This window comes from Mandrillus leucophaeus, unplaced genomic scaffold (genome assembly GCF_000951045.1).
Source record: "Mandrillus leucophaeus isolate KB7577 unplaced genomic scaffold, Mleu.le_1.0 Scaffold61, whole genome shotgun sequence".
Taxonomy (NCBI): domain Eukaryota; kingdom Metazoa; phylum Chordata; class Mammalia; order Primates; family Cercopithecidae; genus Mandrillus; species Mandrillus leucophaeus.
In genome coordinates, this window is record NW_012106586.1 from 4,451,177 (window position 1) to 4,477,234 (window position 26,058).

The 26,058-nt window shown below is 37.3% G+C and overlaps 1 protein-coding gene across 2 annotated transcripts in view; it reads left to right on the forward strand.

The window, feature by feature from the left end:
* Positions 1 to 26,058, forward strand: part of LOC105553805 — a 45,827-nt gene that overhangs the window by 14,105 nt on the left and 5,664 nt on the right. For both annotated transcript variants that reach the window (XM_011999969.1, XM_011999968.1), the window contains exon 2: positions 13,440 to 13,514. In XM_011999969.1, the coding sequence (XP_011855359.1) occupies positions 13,498 to 13,514 (17 nt within the window). In that variant the 5' untranslated portion in view covers positions 13,440 to 13,497. The remainder of the gene's footprint in view (positions 1 to 13,439; positions 13,515 to 26,058) is intronic.

The window sequence follows — 26,058 nt, forward strand, 5'->3', positions numbered from 1 at the left end:
AGATGGGGTTTTGCCATGTTGCCAAGCCTGGTCTTGAACTCCTGAGCTCAAGCCATCCATCCGCCTTGGCCTCTCAAAGTGCTGGGATTAGTCATGAGCCACCACTCCTGACCAACTCAGCTTTTAATGGGCATGACGTCATCGATGTTACCTGCCTTGGACTCACATGAAGCTAACAGCTTTGCCAGAGCATATGTTCCAAGGAGTTCAGTTTAAGAGACAAAATTGTTGGCCTAGCTGAAACATGTTGGAAATGGAACTGTTCTCTGTAAATTTTAAACGTGAAAAGAATCAAATGAATGAGAGAGTAACTTGTTAAGAACCCAAATAAAGGTTTACTGATAATACTTGGTTTGTGAAAATACCATTTTTCATATTATTAAACCTTATTAGCATTATCTTTAAATATGTTCATTTTAACTTTTTCATCTAAATTGTGTCAAAGCAGCACTTGATCATCCTCAAAATATAGAAACTGTTATTCACGGATTGAATGAAATAAGGGTATGTGTTTTTTGACAGAACTCTGGATATGAAGTTAGAAAGCTCTGGGGTGGAGTCAGCTGTGTCCCTTACTGGTTGACCTCAGACAAGGCAGTCTCCCTGAGCATTAGTTGCTTAACCAATAAAAGGGAAACAGAAACTTTAAGGGTTCATCTCAGCCTCGGTGAGGTAATATATATTATTCTGTAAATTGCTGTGCACATGATATTTTAGTTAACATACATAACGATGAATAGTATATCTATGATTACTATTGAAATTATAACTGTAAAGTGATAATTTTAAAAAAGTCTTAAAATAACAGATTTGTTCAGTGCTTTATAGTTACAAAGTAACTATAAATTATATTAAATATATATTTTATATATATTTATATATATATATAAATTATATTTAATCCCCTTAAGAATATTGAAAGGTTAGTAGAAATATCTTCATTTTAATCACATAGCTCTGTGACCTTGAATATCACAGGATCACAGAGCTAGTAGGTGCAGAACTGGGACTCATTTTCTCACTGCTGTATTGTGGCTGCTTTCTTATTCTCTTAAGGTTACTTGATGGTGTCCTAGATTTAAAATTATAAAGGAAGAACTGCATAATCAGTCTTCTAAAAGCATTGAGAGGTGTTTTAGGGATTATATAAAGATAGAACAGTTACTGAGTAAGTCTATTCAGTCTGGATTTTTCAGGTAAGAAATTCTGCTCTGAAGCTTGTGTGTTGCAGATCACAATAATCATAGACACATCACATAGCATTGGGATAGTGTTAGTGTTGGTACTTACAGTGTTGTCCTCTAAAGGTAATGATCCTGGGCTAAAATATTATAATTATAATCTGTCTCATCATTTCTCCCCAGGGTGGCCATACATGCCATCTAGGCTTTGAGAGGAAAAAAATAAATATAGGTAATTTTGAGTTAAATTTTCAAAACCCAGGTATTATTTAGTGTTAGGCAAGTTGTTAACTTCTCTAAACCATAATTTCCTTGGCTTTATATGACAAAGTTAAACCAGATGGCCTCTAACATTTGAGAAACTTTTCCCTTATATTTTTTAATAATATAGATTGTATTTAATGGATCTTTACCTGAACATTTTGGTTCAGGCGATTAAAATGAAAATTATAGCAAAAAGATCCTTGAAACTTTTCTAAAAACACTGGGCATATAGGAATTAATATAGTATATGTCCCAATTTCTCTATCAAGCAAACAGTAAGAGAGAACTGTAAATTTAGGGGTCTAATATTTCAAATGAGATGTGAAAGTATGGTCCCAAGCATTTGTACTGAAAATGCAGTGCCCCTTTTTTGGTAAGCGTAAGAGTGTATTAGACTTTGGGAGGAAGCCAAATTATGCTGTTTGGAAAATCAGCATGATCTGTCTCTCAGAATTTTCCCCTGCAGTCTCAATTGGGTACCTATTCTATTTTTAACTTAGTTCTAAACTCTTTGTTAGCATTGCTCCATCCAATTAAACTGCAGCTGCTGTTCCATTCCCTAAGGATTGTTTATGTTTCAGTGGATGAGATGGTCCTAATATATATGGCTACTTAAAGTTTAGTTTTAATTCAGGGACAAGAAAATATTGTGTTTTTAGTTTTTGATATTTTGTAAAACAATGCATAAACATTGGCTCTAGAACATGCTTTCACATTTCCCTTGTTGGTTATATCATCACATATAATTTATAAGTCTCTGAATGATAAAGTGTGGTTTGCTGGGTTTTGGTTGTCTTGCAGCTGGTTTCTGATGCCAAAATCATCGATTATAATACTCTCTGTGGTTTCTTTCTTTTGGCAGCTGATGTGTTGTTGGTATGATAAGTGGTATGATATAAAGGTAAAGGTTGGATTAATCGTAATGGAATTTTCCATGCCTTGAGTTTTTCTCCTATAGAGATTAGTCTCCATGAGCTGCTTCCTTCCTTTAGTTAATCTCTACAGCCTTTCTAGTGGTTCCTCCTGTGCTGTTGAATTCAGCATCTGTAAGAATGTGTTTGCATTGTACCAGAGCTCTACAACTTTGGCCAGCTAAGAAGGAAGCATCTCTGGGATCTTTGAATGTCAATATAAAACCTTATTTGCACAGTTGTGCAGTTTTGGCCAACTTGTTCAGTGGACCATCTAAGTTCATCACTTTGAACTTTTGTAAACATTTTCCTTAAAGGGATGCTGCTCTCAAAGTTAGGTTTATGTGTATGTTTAACCGCTTAACTCTATTAATTACTCCTTTATATAAATACAGAGTTTTCCCCCAAAACACATGTATATATGTTAACTAAGTTTTTTAAATTGTAAAATGGGATTTAAAATTACCTTGTCTTACTTAATTTCATTGCTGTATAAATTGGCACCAGAAAAACAACTTGAAGCTTGACAGTGCAGGGTTTAAAGAGTTAAGAATTTACCGGTGGATTTTAATACATTAAAAACATTTTTTTTTTTTTTTAGAGATAGGATCTTGCTATGTTGCCCAGGCTGGCCTCAAACTTTTGAGATCAAGTGGTCCTCCCACATCAGCCTCCTGAGTAGCTGGGACTACAAGCATGTGCCACCACACTGGCATACATTTGTTTGTGTAGTATATTTTTGTAGTTAATTATTGATGTAGAAAATACTGTCTATGTATATATGTACTATTTTTTCAAAATCTCTCCCTGCCAGTGTGTGGAGGAAACTACCATATCCCTCAAAGCCATGTTTGATGCCTAGAGTGTGAAAGACAGAAAATGCCTGGTGATCAAGATGAGGCCTGGTCTGGCAGGCAGTCCCCCACGGCAGGCGGGAGGCACGATCGCTCTAGAGTGGGCTACACCCTCTATTTCACTGGCTCTTCATCACCTCTTGCCTCTAAGGCAGGACTCTGCCTTGCACTTAGTGGCCGCAGGGCTGTCACTGAACCTGTGATGTTGTCTGTGGAGAGCAGGCTTTCTCTTCTTCCCATCTCATTGTGTATTGCTGGATTTCTAAGAATTAGAAGTATACATATGTTTTCTTCCTGGGGTTAAAAATGACTTTATTCAGATGACAACAGGTAAATTATTTTATCTTGAAATAGCATTTTCAAGAGACGAATTTCTAAGTGTTTTTAAATGAAAACACTTTAAAGAGCATGAAGTGATGAGATGCCAAAATCCTACACATTCTAGAACTTTCTTTTATGTTTTTTTTTCCTATTCCTTGCTCTTAGCTCTGAGTATAATTTATAATCATTTGATGAATCAGAGACTGAAATCTACAAGGGGTGGACAGCTTGTTTTCTAGCAGATTACTGCAGCCTTGACACGCTAAAGAAAATAGCTTCAGCAGGCTGACCAGACTTTCTGCTGAATAGGCCATCCTCAGGGCTGAGATCCAAGAACTCTGAGGGATTGTTTAGGACAGTCTACAGAGAACTGCAGATGATTTGTATCAAATAAAGCTCTTTTAGGATTAAGAGAGTGATTTACAGACCACGCTTTTGGTGAGGTGGTTTTTCTGGTATGTGGTGTGTTTATCAAAGAACAGTACACCTACCAAACTTCTCCCTCATTTAAAAAAAAAACTGTAGAGGCAAACTTTAGAGGCTTGTATTGTAATGTTTTTTGTACAGCTTCTGTGATATTTTTCCTGTCTATGTTTTGAACAGCTGTTTGGTGAGAGTCTGAATTTTATTTTTTATTTCTGCTTTTTGGTCTTCTGCCATTTTTCCTATCCTTTACTAAATTCAAGCAGCTGCCATATTAGCTTTTCTTTGCTGGATATTGGCTCGCTTCCACACCCATCTTTCTAGACTTTAAATCCCTTTTTCTTTTGCAGTTTTGTTTTCATCAGTTTTGTTCTCGAGAGCATCTGTTATCTTAAAGAGATAACAAAATACATTTTACTGAGTAAAAGAACTCAAGAATTATTTGACCTTATATTCTCTGTGGATTTTTTCCCCCAACTAATATTTCAGAAGAGCGTAGACTGTAATATTTTTAAACCTAACATTTGACCTATCAACAGATCTGCTCTTCCTGTTATTGTATTGTCCATGGGCTTTTCTATTCAGAGTTTACTATTTCCTAATTAACCCTATCACCACCACCCCACAAAGTTATTTTCAGTAAGAGATGCTTTTCTTCATAGCGCATATAAAAATTTACCATGGCACATTTACTCAGGTTTTATAATATGAATTGAAAAAGAATCACTGTATTTTCTGTATCAGGATTTAAGAATAAATATTTGTAAAAACACTTGCTGCTTTAAAAATGAAGTCAGTAGACCCTATAGTGAAGTAGGTATCTTATGAACTGAGAAATAAGTTTTCCCTAGGAGCGAAATGTTAAGGATTAACCCACATTTTAACCGCAGAAGTGATCTCTCTGTAATAGTAATCCAGTCTCAGTGGCCATCTACAAATGGGTAGTTGCAGATTTGAGAATGTTGATGTCCAGGTGAGGGGACTTGAGTTTTGTCTTTGCCAGAGCCGTTCTTGTCATGATAAGCACCATTAAATATTGCTGCTCTACTTGCCCCTCTCACTAGACTGAGCTTCTTGAGGACTAGGATCATGCTTTGTAATAGAGCTGTGGTGTAAGGGTTAAGATCCTGGGGCCTAGAGTCAGATTGCCTGGGTTCACATCCCAGGCCCTATCATTTATTGGCTATTGCGGCCTTGGGTAAGTTTCTTGACTTTTCCTTATTTTCTCCTTATTTCCTTACCTGTGAAATGGGAGCTACATAAGTTGTGAGGATTAGCGGTAAGGTAAATGGTACGTAAGTACTGTTACCATTATAATTTTTCATCATGTCCCAGTGGTGCATGTTAAATGCATATTAGAACTGTATTCAAAGGAGAATTGCGTGGACCCTGGATGAGGAGAGCAGCCCTGTGTATCACAAATGCATGGATGCCTCTGTCAGTGGAGATCCAGTGCTCAGTGCAATTCATAACCCAGGAAACATCCTCCTCATGTTTTGACCTGCATCCTTGAATGAAAGGACACTGTGTTTAAATATGTGAAGATTGTACCAATGTTGACTTTCCAGTGGACACTACTTTAGAGTATGGAAAGGTTTTGAGCTGCAGAAAAGTTAAAAAGAGAAAAGACATTAACTTGTCAAATCCTTCATCTTGGCATGAATGCAGTAGATCCTTCACTAAGAAAATATTGTTTCCCACTAGTGCTAAGCTTCCATTGTCTTGCTTGTCATGGTATTTCATTTCATGGTTCTGAAGATACTCATGATTTAATACAGTACTTGAAACAGTTGCACTTGGAAACTGAGTAACATTTTGCAATCTTAGATCATATTACTCTTATGTGTGTATATGTGTAGGTCTATGTGGAACATACAAGAAATTTGACACTGATTCATAGATCATTTGATTATTTTACATTTTGTTTTTTAATACTTTTAGACTATTATGGTTTATAGAACGTATAACCTTCCCTCAGTATCCCTGGGGGATTGCTTCCAGGACCCCCATGGATACCAAAACCCATAGATGCTCAAGTCTCTGATATAAAATGGCACAATATTTCCATATAACCTACATGCCTCTTCCTCTGTACTTTAAATCATCTCTAGATTGCCTGTAACCTAAGTAATCTATTATTACTAATATTACATTGTACTAGGTATAATCTTGTATTACCTAGTACAATGTAAATTCTACGTAAATAGCTCTTATTCAGTATTGGTTTTTATTTGTGTTATTTTCATTATATTGGTTTTTTTTTTTTGCTTCTTTAAAAAAAACTTTCAATCCATGTTTGGTTGAATCCACAGATACAGAGGGCCGACTGTATACTCCTATGCTTACAAAAAATGGGGCACTGCATTTTCAATACAAATGCCTGGGACCATACTTTCATATCTCATGTGAAACACCGAATTCCTAAATTCACAATTCTATCTTAGCATTTGCGCGACAGCAATTGGGCCATATGCTAAACTTCTGTATTAATTCCTATACATCCAGTGTTTCTATATAAGCCCCAAGTCAAAGTATTTACAAGGCTCTTTTTCCTATAATTTGCAAGGAATGAAACCACTTTTAATTTATGTGAAAATCTTGATTATAACAATATAATTAGGGACTTTATTAAGATCAGTGCAAGAAAATAAGCTTCATGGAATATATACAGAATATTTCTGCCTTTCCACATTAATCCAAATATTACCGACTCATTAACAGAATAATCAGTGTGTGCAATAAGTTAATTCTGTTGTTTGATACTTAGCTGACTTTCAACCATTTCAAAAAATGGGCCTATAAGAAAGGAGCAGTTACATCTATTGACGTGGAACAAACAGGGAGATTGGGAAAGGCTTGGTGGAGAGGGTAATGTCAGACCTGAGTGTCTGGTGTAAAGGTTGGGAGTGGAGAGTGATTTGGACAGAGGGCATAACCTGGGCATAACCCCATGCATGTAACAGCAAATGTAGTGTTGCAGTTGGTGGGAGTGTCTAAGCCATGTTAGGCCTCTGGACTGTCAGAGCCAAGGCCCTAGATGTGGTGATCCCATAGGGCATCTGTGTGGCAAAGCCTTGCAGAGACAGGCTAGTAGCCCTCCTGTGACGTCTCACCCTCTCTGTACTGGCACCCTCCACTCCAACATTAGGTACTGTCATCTCAAAACACAATTAGGATCTCCACTAGGAAATGGAGTTCAGAAGATGTTAACATGTGTGAGTGAAGTGGGATTTTGCCCACTTACAATATAATGAAGCAAAAGAATAATATTGGAAGCTAAACAAAGGCCATTTATCACTGATCAGTAACTCCCTAAAGGGAAGAGTGTTTTCTAGATCTGAAACTTCGCTGAGATTTTCAGGCAGCCCTAAAGGCTCAAAGTCCTCAATCCTGACAGGAAAGATTCCAGCTGTGCCTCATTCTGTGTCCTTCGTCAGTGTCTGTGGTTTCCCAGTCTGCCCTAATGTTTGATGACACTAAGGATACGTGTTGCTGTTGTGCCCCTGTTCGTTTGGCCACTATAGTGGATTGCTCCCTCAAGAGCCTGTAGCTATTCATTTTTTTCATTACATTTATTTGCCCAGTGACATACTATCTTTTTCTCTTTTATCTTCTTTTCACCTCCTTTGTCTTTCCTCTTCTTCCATCTCACCCATCATCATCTATTCTGTCTACAGATGGAGTATTTTTATTTTTAAATCCTTGCATTTGTATCATGTCCCACACATACCCAGAACCCATTTATTCCCCAGATCTTAACTTAGTACCTACCATGTGCCAGGTATTGAGAAAACTAGGTTGAAAAAGACAAGTTCTGAGACCTTTAGGAGTGTAGTCAAGTAAAACATAGCTATCATAGTTGTTCTGCTTCTTATAAAATACAGAACACTTGGATCCAAATCAAATATTTCATTTTATCCTCATAACAACCCTGTGAGGTAATTATTATCATCGTTGCAAAAAGCAATCTGCAGTATTTTTGTCTTATTTTTCCACCATTGCTTAAAATACCACTTTCTTCTATCTTTAGTTCATGTGGGCATGAAATCAACAAAGGATCTCATTAATCTTCCTTTCAAACTCACGTTCCTCCATCACTTTCCAGTCTTTTGCCAGCATAAGTTCTTCTTAAAAATTCAGCACCTTTTCTCATGACTTTCTGTTTGTTATTTTAGAAATGAATATTGGAACTCCCTCCTCACATTCTCCTAGATAATCCAATATTTGTTTTTAAAGTACATATATGGCTCTTTATTTTATATGCACTCCCTAATAGCTTCTTCAGGGAAGAGCCTTGCTCACCGTATAAATCACAGTACCTTGTATTTAGCAAGTGTGTAATGTAGATTAGCCAAATTTAACAAAATGTACAGATTAATTTATTGTGCCTCTAGTTTGTCTGAAAAATTCTTTTCCTTTCCCAAATGACCTCAGTGTTCCTATTGAGTTTTACCTTGTATTTAAAAACGCATTTCACAATTTGAATTTTTTTCACCTTTCTTTAGAGCTGATACATGACCCCAGACAATTTAATGTTTTACTGAAATTAAATAAGGATATTTCTAAATTTTTGCCTGTGTCTGTAGTCAAAATACTAAGTCATAAAGAACCAAACTTTGTCCTGTGGTTTCTACAGATCCCTATGACTACTAAACCACTAGTTACTACTGGCAGGGTGAACCCATAAGCAGTTGTTTGCAGATGTTCAGAGTGATCTGATCATCTGTCCATATTTTTTTCATCAATGATCTGACATCAAAGCTTTACCGAAGATGAAGTAGATAGTTCCATTTTTCTCTCTAAGCTTTATTACTCCATTATGGGAAGAAATTTAGATTGCCATCGTAAGGTTTCTTTTACATGTATGTGGATGACTCCACAAGTATAAACATGTTTGCCTTCAGCACTGATACCGTGTTGGGCCTTTTAGATGACATCCCAGTCAACAGCAGCAAATGATGCTGTGCTCATTTCTGCCAATTTTCTAAGAAGTCTGTATTCTTGTCACCAAGTCGTGCTTGTTTGAACACACTCAGGAAGAGAGTAGTCCTGTTAAACAATGTATTGCCTTTTTTGAACCTGTTTTTCTGTCCATCATGTGACAGATACTGTACTGTATAGTTAGCTGATCGAAGGTGACTTTTTAAAGACTGAGAGAGACACAAATGAGGAAAGCTTCTAACGTTCAGCCCTGTGTTCCTAGCTTTCCTTCACCATCGCAGGAAGAGGCCTGTAGCTCCCTCTGACTGACTCCATCATTTTTGAGCAGTTATTTGAGATTTAGCTTCTCTGATTTTATTCCTTTAAAATTCCCGTTTTCCTACTTTATTGTTCAATTTTCCTCTCAATTTCTGGTGCTTTATTTCAGTTGCCTTCAATTTCTTGCTACCCCTTTTGTATACTGGAACAGTTAACCTTCAGTTGATTAAAGTGATTAAAAAGAAACAGACCCAGATAACTCAAAACTAATTTGTTTGACTTTGGATTTTAAGATGATTTTGTACCAGATTTGCATTCCCACTTAGGTTTTATTTAAGCTGCTATTATGATCAGTTGACATTCCTTAAGCATGTACCAGCTGGCTAATGGAGTGAACAGGCAGGCCTGAGGAAGCTGTGCTAGGATGGAAAATTGGCTGGAGATAATACACACATGGATCATTGAAAATTGATTGTGGTTTGTTCCTGTGCCCAGAAAACCGTCTGCTTAATGACTCAGCTCTCTTGGGTCTCCATGGAACTTAGTATTCTAATATAATTAATTGGTTTTACAAAGAAACCTTCAAGATATTGAAAAGAACCAAGTATAAAAACTAGCATACCAAGAACTAAGTTTATGTCTGAATAATTTTTTAATGGTTCAAGTTCTGTATATACTTAGTACTTATATGTTCTCCTATTTGCTTTTCCTGTATTTTAATTACAGTTTACACTTCTTTCATCATCTCATTAAAAACTGTCTTGTTTCATGCACGTTGATGTTTCATAATCTTTGATAATTTAAGTATTTTGCCTTTGTGATAATGTAGAATAGAAACTGGATTTATAATTTGCTTACCCAGTAATTCATTAATGGGGTTTCTCGAGGAAACAACAGAGGCTATAGTAATGGGGTAATTGCTGACTTTTTCCCCTTAACTTTGAAGGTAGTGATACTGTTTTAAAGTTGGGATACTTGATTGCTAGAAATTGTTGTTTTTTTCTTTGAAAGTAAAGCTCTGTAGAGGGAGCTTATGCAGGAGAATTTTGGGTGGGAAGTAGCGAATGCTCAACATTCTTAGGGCAAAATAGTGATCAGTCCTCCTTCATTCCTTCCGCCTCTCCAGTATCAGCCTATTCCCCAGTTATCTTTGAATAAATGCAGTAGTGGCACTCTGTTAGGCCTTTTTTTCCCCACTTATTTTAATTTTTGCCTTTTAATGATAAACGATTTCTCCAGGATTTACTGTGCAGATATTTGTGGAGGAGATAGTCTAATAGAAGGATCAGATGATACCTAGCCTTAAAAACAGAGGTTGGGTTTTGTTTGCTTTGTTCCTCTTCCCCATTGCCCTTCTCCCTGATCGTTAGCAGTGTTACTTTGGGCAAGTTAGTCGATGTCTCTGAATATCACTTTCCACATCTGCAAACTGGTGGTAATAACTATGTTGTCATGGTTATATAGTATAGTACTTGGTATACTTAAAGCTCTATATCAAAATTAGTTGTTGTTAAACCAATTGCAGATACCTAACTTGGGTAGATCCAAACCATGGGAATGGGTCACTCTGCACCACTTTGGCTGTGGACAGCAGCTAAGCCCCCTTTACCAATGGGAACAAGGTAGACCAGCTGACTGAGTGCCCTTCCCCCTAGTCTCTACTCCTCTTTTATGGTCTTTCATCCTTGGTGAATTTGTTTTACTGCAGGCAGTCTTTCTCATACACATACCTTCTTTTCTCTTTGATTGTACTCGTAAACCAGAAGGCATCCTTAAGCGTGCCAGGTAAAATTAATAACAGTGCTACAGACAATTTTAAGTAGAATCAAAACTAAAGAAGAATCACTGTCAAACTTCAAGCTCTTGAAAGCACCTAGAATATGCCTTCAGGGTCTCTGCAAGAATCTTTACTGAGTACCTTCTGCAGATGTATAGCATTTCAGCTGGATTCTGACTCAAATAAGCTTCTGTAGTCTGGTCCAGAAAGCTAGGCAAACATTTTAACATAGTTTTTATGGGAAAACACATTCTAGTTTATTTGTAACTGATACGTATTTTGTTCATAGTTGGGGAACTGCCCCAAAAAGTTTTTTTCCCAATTATTTTTAACCATTTCTTTTGACAGAAGGAGAGCACATAGGTGGATCTAGGTATGATTTATCTGTTTTTATTTTAAAACTACCACACTAATTTATGGGAAAGGAAGAGGCATATTTGGAATATTTATACCCTTTAAGTTTTTTACTTAAATCTATAAGGGTGAAAAAGGATCTCGGTTTGGAATTAGGATAAATTTTGATTGAACTACTGTAAGAGACAAAGTCCCCAGATCATTTCAGCAGGCCATATCATTATTCTAAAGAACTGGAAGAAGCAGCATATGTGGTCATCAAATGAACTTACCTGTTCGTGATTCCATAAGACTGGGCTGCGAAACTTGTGATTGAGGGAGTCAGCATGTTGGTAGATAGGCAGGCGCTTCAGTTCTTCATTGATCCATAGCAGTGGGCCTTCCCAAGAAGGATCAGAAAATGTCAGGCTGCTGAGTTAACTGAAAAGACATTAAAGATCTCAATCAGAGTTTATTTAAAAATGAGTTATACAAAAATGAGCAGATGTATTTTTGAAGATGAAGAGGTGGTGAAATAGTTTGAAAGCATAGTATTAAGAATATGGAAGTAAATAAAGAGAAACAGATGAAAAAAAGTTGAAATTGTTTTCTTTGGTGGGTAGGGCAGGATAATGTAGAAGACTATTGTATTTTAAATCTTTTAAATAATATTTGTCTTTTTAAACGATGTGCATGCTTTACTTTGATAAAAATCAACATGAAATAAAACGTTCTTGTAAACAGAATGTTAATATTTGAAGATTATATAAATAGTGTATGGTAGTATTATAATAGTGTCATTATAACATTTTGATATAGACTCTATATAATTATCCAGCTTCAAAAATTCATGATTAGATTTATAGTTCTGTTTTTGAACTATATTTGTTTTGGACTATATTTGTTTACACCTCTCTTTTTCTTAACTTTGTTATTGATACATCATATTCAAGTCAGGGATGATCATCTTCCTATGTTGCTACCCATAGCACCTTGCACAGTATTTTACACATAGTAAAGTCTCAGAATATAGTTGATAAATATGTTTTCTGTTTTTTTAACCTCTTCAAAAATTACACAAATAATACATGTTCATTGTAGAAAAAAATAGAAAATGCAGCAATGCAAACAGAAAAAAAAAATCACCTTACAACTCATCTTACTGTTTTGATAACATCCCTCCAGATTTTTTTATTATTATTATTTTTATTTTTTTTAGAGACCAGGTCTTGCTGTGTTGCCCAGGCTGGTCTCAAACTCCTGGCCTCAGGTGATCTTCTCACCTCAGTCTCCCAAAGTACTGGGATTACAGGCATGAGCCACCATACCCAGCCCTCTCCAAATGTTTTTCTATGTAATATATATGTAAATAATTTTGAAATTAAGATTATTCTACACATATTCTTTTGTACCAGCTTTATATACTGAATGTCTGTCCTGTGCCAAAAATTCATTTGTCTTCATTTTTAATGACTGCCTAATCTTCCGCGTATGTGGATATGTCATGATTTATTTAACCAATTCTTTATCAGTAAATATTTAAGTTTTCTGTTTTTTTTCTTTGTTAGCAAATAGTTTGAATATCCTTGTACATATAGTTTTGCATACTTACTTGAATATTTTCATAGGACAAAGTAAAATTTTTAGGTCAACTGGTATATACTATTCTTAAGGTTCTTTATTATGTTGCTGGATTGTCCTCCAGAAATGTAATATCAGCTTCAGTCCCCATTAGTAGAGAAGAAGTTATCCATTTTTCTACCCCCCTCACTAATGGGCAGAAACATTTATCCTTGTTGAGTTCACTGGTATTTTTTTGAATAACAGTGAATTTGAAAAAATATAGATACATACATATTTGGATGTTCATGTCTTTTGGTTATTCAAATTAATAAGAAAAGAGAATTCTTGTATTAAGGGTATGTGATTTAACTGTCTCATACCAAAAATATTTTTCCCAGTTTGTAATTTTTTCTCTTCATTGTTGCTTCTCTTTATATTAATAGTTTCTTTTTAATTTATGTGTTCAAAATTGTCAACTGTTTAAAAAAAAATTTGCCCCAACAATCATGCTTCAAAGGTTAGTTCCTTTCCCAAGATCATGGACCTAGAATGAATTGATTTTCAGAACTTAGTGGGGTGACTGCCTCTCAAATCTTTTCCTTTTTCTTATCAGGAAAGCAATAGAAGAACTGCTTAAGGAGGCAAAACGTGGGAAAACTAGAGCTGAAACAATGGGACCCATGGGTTGGTAAGTTCTTTGAGTAATCTGCCTTAAAACGTAAGAAAAAATTCTTAACTGGAGATATAAATATGTAAATCTTTAGCATATAGAGGAAATGGGAAACCTTGGAAGCAGAAGTCGCTCAGAGACAAGTGTAGAGTAAGACACTGCTGAGAACCGAATGTTGAGAAACTCTAACAACATGAAGAAATGGGCAGCTGGCGCATATGGAGGATATACAGTATAGGTTCATTGTCCCTTTACTTCACAAGTCCCCAAGAGGTATTTAGATACTACTGTGCCCAAAGTCATCTGTGCAAGAGTAATATTATGTTGGTGTTTATTGTTTAAGAATTTCTAGTTTACTTATAGTCCTTAGTAAATTAAAATTTATTTTAGGAAATTAATTTTAACTGTAAACATTTTGATTATGTGACAATTCAGCCATGCAGAATTAAAGATTACCTTTGCAGATTATGTACAAAATAGAGCTTGTTAAAACTTAATATGGACTGGGCACAATGGCTCATGCCTGTCATCCCAGCACTTTGAGAAGCCCAGGTGGGAGGATTGTTTGAGCCCAAGAGTTCGAGACTAGCCTAGGCAACATAGTGAGACTTCATCTCTACCAAAAAAAAAAAATCCTTCTAGGCACTACTTTAGTGATGCCATTTGCATTTGATGAATATGCTGATTGTGGAATTTTTATCTACAGTTAAAAATGTACTGCAGTGGAATGAGGTGGGTCATTAAAAAGAGTAAAATGTAAAAATGTGATAAGAGTAGAAGCTAAACTTCTGAACTTAGCTTGTTATGTAAATTTGATGTTTAGAACCGTGCACATGGTTTACCTAAAATCCAAGACGAACATTAAAATAGAGAGAAAAGATAATACCTAAAAATCAAGCAAAATAAAACATGGACCTGATAAACCATTGAGTGGATGACTTAGCTTCATGGAAAGAAACTATTTCAGGTGATCTGAAATTTGACTGTATTTCTAAAAGATAAAAAATAACTACAAAGAAATTGTTTACAGTCACCATATTGTTAGTATTGGTATTGCTATTCTGAAAATTTTATATATTAGGATAAAACAAGCAATACTTGCTGTATATAAATACCAAGATTTAACATGAAAATGTTAAAGAGCTACAAATATAAAATCAAAGAAGTAAATACCTACCTATAATCCTAAATTCGAACTGGAAACATCAGTATGAGGTTGTGCTAGATTTTCTCTTAAAAAAGAGAGGGAGAGAGAAAAGCTTTTTCTAGCTCTCTTCACAGAAAAGGCCTAGAAACAATGACCACCCACCCAGTAGCAGTGGGCACCCCTAGTGCCAAAATTGTTTTATGTAAATACCATTTCTCACTGAAAGGAGAAAGGAATCCTTAGAGTAAGAACTGATTACAGACCTGAAGTAGTGCCCACAGTTAGCCAAACTGCAAAGTTAGAGGTCACAGTCTGCAAGACTATCCTTACTTTTTATACTAACTGCAAGTTCAGAGGGTTCCCCCGAACTACCACCCTTAGCTTCAATAATTCACTGGAAGAACTCACACAATTCACTGAAATCTGTTATACTCATTCGTGGTTACAGTTTATTACAGGGAAAAGATACAAATTAAAATCAGCCAAAATAAGACACAAAGATCCGAGTCTGGGAGGAGTCCAAATGTTAAGCCACTATTACCCTCTGCTCTGTGAAGAGGACATGCTACCCTCCCAACATCAGTGTGTGATAATAGGCATGGAATATTGCCAAGCAAGGAAGCTCACCTGAGCCTCAGCATTCAAAGTTTTTATTGAGGTTTCATTACATAGGTTTGAAGTCACAACATGCTACCCTCCCAGCATCAGTGTGTGATAATAAGCATGGAATATTGCCAAGCAAGGAAGCTCACTTGAGCCTCAGCATTCAAAGTTTTTATTGAGGTTTCATTACATAGTTTGATTGATGGATGGATGGATGGATTACATGACTGATCTCAGTTTCCAGGTTGACTGATGCCACATAAACCAAAGCTCTCACCCTAAGTCACATGTTAGTCTTTCTGGCATGGCCAGCTCCCACTCTAAGACTCTTAGGTGTGGCCAACCCTACCCTAAACAAAGACATTTCTATCAGGTATGACATAGATTACTTTCTGGAAGCTAAGGCAAAGGCCAGTCCTCTCTTTGGGCCAGATCAAACTCTTCACTACATGGGCAGGAAATGTATAAGAGAAGCTGGAAAATCTTGTCATACCAGAAAGCAAAGAAACTGTCAAAGACCAATGTACTCATGTCAGAAAGACTCAGGACCCACTTGAAAGGTCTCCCACTAGTCAAAGATGAGATAATTTGATTTAAAAAACAAATAAATGATTAAAACACCTAAAATATGTTAAAATCTATAAGGTCATAATGATAATCATAATGACAAACCTGGTAGTCCCTTTTATAGGATGCTAGGGAACCAAATCACTATTCACAAAACTGATAAATAGGAAGAAGTAAGCATTTACCCTGTTCCCTGTACAAATTATACTTCAAAGTCACCAATTGATGAAAGAAAACTTTACAGAACAATTATAACTAATGCATTAGAAGGATTATAGAATAATATTATCATCATTTGAATTTCAACACATTCATCAACCCTTATACCACAGAAAGACGCAAGAAGAGCAAACCACCACCTCTGGGGCATCCTTGTCAAAAAATTGAACCTGAATCTGATCAAGTCTCTAGTTAGAACTACTAGTTTACAAGAAATACAGAGGGCAGAGGAACATGTTAAATGACACCATAAGGCTGCAATCACAAAAATCCAAAATGTGAGAAATGCTACAGGACAAAGAACCCAGTTTCTTTAACAAATGAATTGCAAGGAGAAAAGAAAGAGGAGCATCCTATCAATTAATAGATTTGAGGAACATCAAATAAAATGGGTACCTTGTTTGTATCTTTATCCAAACTAACTGTAAAAAGTTATGAAACAATTGAGAGTATTTGATATTAAGGAACTGATGTTGATTTTTTAGGTGTGATAGTATTGCTGTTATTTTAATTTTTAATTAAATTAAAATTTAATTTAATCTTTAAAATTAAAGGCTGAATTTTTATTCAGCTGAATAAAAATTTTATGACAGGCTGAATCTTTATCAGGCTGTCAGTGATCATTGGTCCAATCTAATACCTATTGGAAAGACTCAGCATAGAGCTAAAATCATGCAGTTTACAAGTAATTAAGAAAATATCAGTCATAGTTCTTGCTCTGTAAGGAGGGTTCAAGGGGATTGGTTGTTTCTAGCCAGCTCTCCAGATAGACGTCATTTATCCTGACAACTTTAATGCCACTTACTGGCTTAGTAAAACTTTCTGATAGTAAAAGAACTAGTTCTGCTCTCCCTGGGGAAAGTTACCATGTGCACCAGCCTGTCTTGAGATTTGTGTGGGCATTGATGTACTCTGGAAATAACACCAGTTACATTCGCAGTTCCACAGAGTTACTGGGAACCCAGGCTTCTCCCAGTTTTCCAAATCTCCCAGTCATAGGGTGTGACTCTTTTCTATGTATTCTAATATAGAAACAGACATTGAGTCCACATTTCAATTAGCAGAAAGGAAGAAGAGAAAGAAGGCACACCGTTTCCTTTAAGAAAACTTGCCATGACCGGGCACTGTGGCTCACGCCTATATCCCAGCACTCTGGGAGGCCGAGGTGAGCGGATTACTTGAGGTCAGGAGTTTGAGACCAGCTTGGCCAACATGGTGAAATCACATGTCTACTAAAAATACAAAAATTAGCGGGATGTGCTGGCGCACATCTGTAATCCCAGCTACTCGGGAGGCTGAGGCAGGAGAATCACTTGAACCTGTGAGAGGGAGGTTGCAGTAAGCCGAGATCACGCCATTGCGCTCCAGCCTGGGGGACACAGTGAGACTCCGTCTCAAAAAAAGAAAGAAAAGAAAACTTGCCAGAAGTTGCATTTACCATTTCTTTCTTTTCTTTTTTTTTTTTTTTTTTTGCCTTGAGACAGTGTCTTGATCTGTCGCCGGATCTCAGCTCCCTGCAACCGTCTGCCTCCCGGGTTCAAGCAATTCTCTGCCTCAGCCTCCTGAGTAGCTGGGATTACAGGCGCCCACCATCACGCCCAGCTAATGTTTATATATTTTTTAGTAGAGACGGGGTTTCACCATCTTGGCCAGACTGGTCTTGAACTCCTGACCTAGTGATCGCCCACCTTGGCCTCCCAAAGTGCTGGGATTACAGGCATGAGCCACCACACCCGGCCTGTATGTACCATTTCTCCATGTACCCCATTGGCCAGAATTTATTCTGATGTCTACATCTAGCTGCAAGGACAGAAATTTCATCTTTTTTTCATAGGCAGTTGTGTGGCAGATAAGTATCTGGGGTTCTTTGACTACAGAAAAAAGGGAAGAGCAGACATTGAGGGACAACTAGCAGCTTCTTCCCAGGTATAGGGAAAAGCATGTTGAAAAGGGAGTAAATAAAGGATGCCAGGCAAAGTAAGATACTCCAGATTGTAAGAGGTGGATCCCGGGGAAAACTAGGATGTGAAACTTACACTTTCCCATGAGTCTGCATGACAAGAATTTCTGCTGGCTTTGTTATTTCGTTATCTCAATTATCTTGGAACGGTGGTTCTCAAACGTCTTAGGATACTTGAACTCTTACGTTATTGAGAACCCCAAAGAGCTTTTGTTTATGTGAGTTATATATATCAATACCAATGTTTAAAATTAAAGCTGAGCAATTTTTAAGTATTTATTCATTTTTAAATAACAAATCTAATACATGTTAAGATAAATAGCATATGAAAAATAACTATTTGCAAAACAAAATATATTGAGTACAATAATTTTGGAAACCTCCTTGATGTCTGGCTTATAGAAGACATCTGGGTTCTTATATCTGCTTCTGAATTCAATCTGTTGTAATATGTTATTTTGGCTGAATTATATGTAGAAAATACTACCTTACAAAGATATGTATTTTCAAAAGGAAGAAGTATTTCAATAACTTTTTCAGAAAATTGTAGCTATTCTTCTTTGATACTACATCAGAACTTTGCAAGTAATTTCAACAAGTAGTAGTTTCTTAATATTATTTTTAATAATGTGTACTTTTCTTATTCTTTTACAGTAAAAGCCCTTTATATAATATCTTTGTACCTTGGCTGGATCTTCTACTTATTCTTGATTTTGTAACATCATCATTGGTCATCTGGAAAATACTGGTTCACTGAGTTATGAAGCTTCCAGATGTTGACACATGTCATTATAAAATATTTTTAAAATCACATTTGTAAATATCATCACTAATCTCATCAGATAAGTCTTTTTTAAGTGTCAAGGGAACCTGTCAAGTTCACAGTTTACCAAAATTCTAATTTTCTTTCATCTGGAAGCTCCAATTGCATATTGGCAATGAATACTGTGAATTGTTTTCCTTGAAGTAACAGGCTCACTCACGTCTGAATAGCCAGCTAGTTCACTTTGCCACTCAGTCACACAAGTACTTTTCCTGGAGGCATCCATCATAATCTCAAGTAGCAGAAGTGCTTTGTATTTATGTCCCGTTTATACACATACATTATTAAAAAGACCCATGCTCAAGGGTCAACATTTAACAAAATTAATAACTTATGCTGCTTAATCAAGGACAGTCTCAAAACTGGCCATTTTTAATGCATGGTGGTAAAGAGTACAGTGACCACTGGTACAGTTTTTCATCACTGCCTTGATTCTTGCCACTGTTTTACTTGTTGCTTTTGCACCATCAGTGCAAATGTCAACCTTCTGGAGAAAAGCAAATTATATCAAAACTATGGAAATAGCTTTGACTTTGTAGATTGCCTCATGAGTCTGGAAGACTCTCAGGTTCACGCATCACACGTTGAGAACTGCTGCTTTAGATAGGTGCCAGCAAGCAAATACAGCAACACAAGGAAAATAAATAGGAGGAGAAAAAAGGAGACAAAGGGTCATTTGTTGAAGATAGGATGTCTACCCATAGTGGTTCAGCACAAGATAAACATTCAAAATCAATTCCTTGCTTATACAGTCAATAGCCCACTAGAAAACATACTGAGAAAAAAGGAAATTGTGTGATTATCTATGATTGTGTGATATATTTACATGTAATACACAAACATATAATTTTCGGCTGAACCATGTGAAAATTAATTGTAGGCATGTTGATTCTTCAGCCCTAAATTCTTCAGCATGCAGATCTCAAAGACATTCTCATACATAATCACATTGTAATTACCATATCAATGAAATTAATGTATAATTTCATATCATCATCTAACATCCCAAAAATGTCTTTTATAGTGGTTGCTTTTTGTTTGGGATGCAGATTCAGGATCCAGGCAAAAATGTTCCACATTCTGGATTTGCCTGATTATGTTTTCTTGATTAGATTCAGGTTAAACTTGTTTCACAGGAAGGACTATTACACAGGTGATGTTTTTATACGTCTTCATTACAACAGGTCAGGAGGACTTAATGTCAGGTTGCCCTTGATAAAGCTGGTGACTACCAGATCTCTCCATTATAAAGGTGCAGGTTTTCTGCTAAGATATTTTTGGGAGGAGTGAGATGACAGTATTGCATGCCCAGATATAATAGTCTGTAAATGTATAGTAATTAGTATGAGATTAGTTTAAGACTAAAGACATTAGAGAGAGAATAGGGAATCAGAATAGAGACCGAGGAAGAGAGTAGGGAGGAAGGAAGGGAGCGGAGAAGTAAAGAAAACAAAAAAAGAACGGAGACCCACATATGTATATGAACTAACTGTGTGGAAAAAGGTCATTGTTCATACTGGTGGAGAAAGGGTGGATTATTTAGTAAGTGGTGCTAATACAATTGACTATTCATCTGTAATACTGAAAATTAAAAACTAAACATATAAAATATGAATCTTATAGAAGAAAATACAGGATAATATTTTTATAATATTGGCAAGGATAAGGTAGAAACCTCCCTTAGCCAGGCACAAAACCTAGAAGCTATGAATGAGACAACGGCAGGTTCAACAGTCTCATAATAATAGTGAACTTCTACATAGAAAAAGGTACCATATGAAAAGTTAACTTGTAAAAAGGCAAGTGGTAGACTGGTTGAAATTATTTGCCATGTATAACAAAGGACTAATAATATTGAAAAAGCTTCTACAAATCAGTTTATAAAAAGAAAACCATATCTGTGTGTGTGTGTGTGTCTGTGTCTGTGTATGTGTATATATCAAAACTACAAATGGCCATAAGTAAACATATTAACAGACATTTATTGAGTACTTAGCAGAGCTAGGCACTATTTTGACACTCATGTATCTGTAAACAGAATGACAAAGATTCCTGCTGTCTTGGAATTTATAATCTAATGGGGGTGGGAGCGCATGCATAGGTATTTATATTCCTCTTAAATAGCACTTAAATTTCACCCATTAGATTGGCAGAAATGAAAAAGGCAAGTAATCCAGTGGAGACGAAGGGATGTGGAAAGGGGCGCAGTGTTGTGCTTCAGGCAGTGGTGTGGTTTTCTCTGTGCAGGACCCTGGGCAAAATGTTGAGTCACAGTTCTCTGTGCCCCTTTACCCAGGATCTCTGCTCCCGGTGATCCCTCTTTCATAGAACTTAATAAATGTGCACAGACCTAAGTACAGAATTACTGTAGCACATTTTGATAGTAAAAAAAATGGAAGCAGTCCAAATGTCCAAAGACAGGAAAATGCTTCAATAAACTATGGTACATCCTACTGTTGAATATTTTATAGTCACTAAAAAGAATTGGTCAGCACTATATGAATCCTTGTGAGAAAATATCTACTATGTATGTGAAAAACCGAGTTTGGATCACCGTGTGTAATCCTTTATTGGCCAGGTCAGGGAAGGCCATGGGAACCCGTAACGCATAAAGGTCTGTGAGAAGTTAGGCCTGCTAATAGTGAGCACTAAGGGGAGCACGAGAAGCGAGGAATGCTATCCATTGTGATCCTCTACCAGGGACTCTGTTACAGTAATGTATAACAAATACGTGTTCTATTGATCACTTTTTAATAGTTTTTTTAATGAGAAAATAATCTGGAGAGGTTTTTTAAAATACAGATCTCCAGCCGGGCGTGGTGGCTCAGGCCAGTAATCCTAGCACTTTGGGAAGCCGAGGCAGGTGGATTGCCCGAGCTCAGGAGTTCAAGACCAGCCTGGGCAACACAGTGAAACCCCATCTCTACTAAAATACAAAAAATCAGCTGAGCGTGGTGGCATGTACCTGTGGTCCCAGCTACTCAGGAGGCTGAGGCAGAAGAATCGCTTGAACCCAGGAGGCAGAGGTTGCAGTGAGCCAAGATTGCACCACTGCACTCTAGCTTGGGCAACAGAGCAAGACTCCATCTCAAAAAAATAAAAATAAAAAATACAGATCTCCTTCCCTGCTTCACTCCAGAGCATTCTGATAGAGAAGTCTAAGATTGGTCCTACAGGTTTTTTGTTTGTTTTTGTTTTTGTGTTTTAAGCTTACCAGAAGATCTTACTGAGTTTGGGAAGCACTGCTCTGAATAGTTGAGCAAGTCAATCCCATAGAAGACTTCACTTCATTAAAAATAAAAAGTTTGTCTGCTCTTTTTTTTTCTCTCTCTCTCTCTCTCGTAATGTTTACATTTTGACTCTTGATTTGTGTTGCTGTGGAAGCAGGAATCTCTGGGTACATGCTTATTCCAGGGGCAAATATTTTTTCCTAGCCACAGTTCAGTCTAGCAGTTGAGCACACCCAAACAGATACGGGCTATGAAAGGAGGTCTGGACCCATGACAACCATGGCTTGCTTCTACTCACTGGTGCTGGGACAAAGGGGACCTGCCCTCCATCTGCTCTTCCATTTATTTAAATAAGTGTATGTGAGAAACTTTTAACCACCAGTCATTAGTTCTCAAATTTATCTGCACATTTGAAATCACCTGGAAACCTTCAAACAATACTGATGCCTCTGTCCTACTATCAGTGATTATGAGCTTAGGGTGTGGCCTGGGCTTTGGAGTTTTAAAGAGATACCCAGCTGATTCTAAAGCTCACACAAATTTGAAAAACAGTTTACTAATCCCTTTTTTTAATTAAAAATAATGATACCAGCCTGCTCTGCAGAATCCAGAACAATCCTACACCTCGGCCAGGGGCAGACAGCTCCTCTGTGCTGAAATAGCACTTAGGTAGCCTGGCCAGGTGTTTAGCCACAAGAGTCCCAAGACCCATCGCTGTGGAGTGGACCTTCTTGGACAGTTCTTAAAAGAGTAGCTATCTGTTGTTCACTAGTGGCCATGGCCTGTTTTTTTCTATCTAGAAGACCTTTTATTTGCTTTAAAATTTAAAATAGAACTAGAGTGAGTGGTATTATTTTTTCATTTCGGATATTCCATAAGAAATAGATGGTTGAGCAGGTGCCAGAAAGAGATTGCTGAGCTAAAGAAAATGCAAGTGAGATGCCATTTTTATTTTATAAAGCAAGAGACCATTTGGTGCTATATTCTTCCTTGGATGTATTTCAGCAAAAGAATCTCTTTAGAAGCTGTTATTGACAGATGCTTTAGGAGAAGCTGAAATATTGGCTCATATGACTTCCTTTTAGTCAACATAAAGGAATTTATAAGCATAAATTCCAGAAATTTGTCCAGCTTCATTGTCTACAAAGCTGTTTTTATTCTGGTCACATTCACTTTAGCTTATCTACTGCCCAGTATAATTTCTGAGTCTAGTGCCTGTGGAACTTCAGCCTTATACTTGGAAAAACTTATATTTTGGCAAAATAAGTCCTAAAGATTGAATTGAGAGAAAATGATTCTTGAGTTCTCTTAACCCAATTGTTTTAAGGGGAATGACTTTTTTTTTTTTATGCTTTTCTGTTTGGATTGAGAGTCAATCTAGAGATATAGAAGGAAGTCACCCATCTTGTTCTTCCAGTTTATGTCATCAACTGTTGATTATTGGAAAGCAAATAATTTCTCCAGCCTTTATCCAGACACGTGTTTACTTATTTATGTAAGTATTCACAGGGCACCAGTAGGTATGTTAAGAGGCCAATCATGGACAGCAGTAAAGAAGACTCACTCTCCTGGCCTTAAAGTTTTTAGTCCATCGGTGGATACAGAAACAGGCGATCAGTGTGGCAGCCACGCTGACTGTGCTAGAACCAATGACGAGGGGAGCAAGGGCTCGCATCTCAGACAATTCATGGAGGAGGCTCTTGGCAATATTTTCAGGCCACAGAGACCCAAAGCCTTTATACATATAGAACATGAGACCCAAAGAGCTTTCCTAAAGCCCTGGCTAGCGAATCGCTGATGGGACTATAACTTGGCTTTCCTGGCTGTCACTTAACACTCCTTGCATGGCATCACTTCTCTCTGTGGATTATTGTCTGATAACATGCTGAAGTGCCAATGCTTACTGCCCCTGCTTCCCACGTTCCTTTCATATCCAGTTATGAAAGTGAATGAGAGAGCCCTGAATGTGTTACTGTTAGAGCACATATCTATGTAAATGATTTGCATTGCTGAAGGAGTTGAAGGCTGAGGATTATAGTCTTACAAACTGTCTCAGTGTGCTACTCTTCACATATCTGCTTCTGAACTTCGACTTCCCCTACCTTCTGCTCCTCTTGGTAGTCTCCAAAGACAGAGACACATAAACAGATAGCTTGGTATATATCTTTGCCACAGGGCTTAGCATAATGCTTTGCATATCTCATATATATATATACACACACACATACGCGCACACACACACACATATACAGACAAACACATATGTCAATGATTTTTGATTACTTTTAGGTACAGTGTTGGGGACAATCATTGAGCACCCACTGTGAGCCTCAGGACTGTTGTACACAGAGTAATTAAGGGTTAACAGTTTACTAATAGGGATTATAACGCCATAAAAAGCGTTTTTCAGGTGGCCACATGCTGAGGCATTTGATTGCCAAATTATAAACTGTAGCACCAGGGGTGGTTATGGTAGTTGTGGCAGCATTAAACAACAAAACGAGTTGTAATCAACCACAGCATCAAGATAAAAAAAATTCCCCTTGTTTCATGGAGAGTTGGGAATGGAGTTAGGCCCCTGCTTCAGTCTTTCTAGAGGCATTATTCCAGACCTGCATCCATGAGAGTGCAAAGACATGTACAGAATGGAAGATATGCTATTTGCTAGTATGAGAATGGATTTGTCCATAGAAGAAAATAACAAATTGAAGTGCACTGCATGGAACCTTGCTTCCATGACTCCAAGGTGTCTATTCCCTAACCATAAAAATAATTCTTATTTCCCACTACCTGTTCGACTTCACACATGTCAAAAGTCAGGCGTGTTAAAGGGACTCTCCACCTTTGTCCTTGGCCGTGTTGGTGACTCTCCTGGGCTCCTGAGTGGCCAGCTGTTCTTAGCAGACCTGTCACTGTGTGTGCATCTGCTGCTTCATGCCTGTCCTGGATGAGGAGCCTCAGCCACAGTGTGCTGACAAGCTTTTCACCTGCGGTTTCTTTCTTGACTGCTCTGTTAATTGGCCATCTGGTTAGACTGCAGAGAGTCTTTCTCTGCTCCACTCCTTCTGCCCTATTCCAGACTCCCTGGTTCCAGTCTGGCTCCACATCTTACTAGCTTGGGATAGGCGCTTTACCTTTTTTCTTTTCTTTCCTTTTGGATGATAGCTGTGGAGATGAAATGAGGCAACATTGGTAATGGAATAGCACAAGGTAATTGTGTCTTCAGTGTACCCTGTCGGCTGGTGATCCTGTGTCACTCTCAGATAGGTCCTATTCAGGAAATATTTTAGAAGCAAAAGGTAGCAGGGTCTAAATCTGTGGAAAGTTAGATACTACTACCTCTATCCTTCAGCAAGAGAGACAAAAAAGATGAAAAGCTTGTGATCCTAGCCCCAGTCAGTCTTCGTCTCTCCAGTGGCGGATTCTTGAAGCATGTGGAACCCTTCATCATAGCTTCTGAGCCCACAGGTTTCAAAGTGAAGGAAATTGCTTTCCTTTTAAAGTTTAACCCAGATAGAATGCCAGATCTCAAATCTGACAGTGTGTCATGGGTACTTTCCAAAGCAGATTTAACTGGTCTCATGATATTTAGGGTTTATATCCATTTGTGTTGTTAGCACCTTAAATCTGGCTCTTATCATGTGAGCTAGCATAACTTTCTGGAAACAAAAATAAACTAAATATAAAAATAACACCCAGGGTGAGAAAGTCACCCTCCAGGTCAGAGCTAAGACAGGAAAGCAGCTGCCCTGTCCTGTGGCCTCTTCCAGTGCTTCCCCCAGCACACCTTTGGGGCATAGACAGTAACAGACGGTGCAGACACAGCAGGCAGCCGTGGCTTGTGATCTTATGCTCAATTTCAGGGCTCAGATGGTTACCCTAAAGCTGATACAAGAAAAGCCGGGAATAGTGGAGTGTCTAATGCCAGTTTATCATGTCATCTCAAATACTGCGGGGGATTGGGGGAAGTGGGAAATGGCAGTAAGAAATAATTTCCTAATGTGATGAATGAG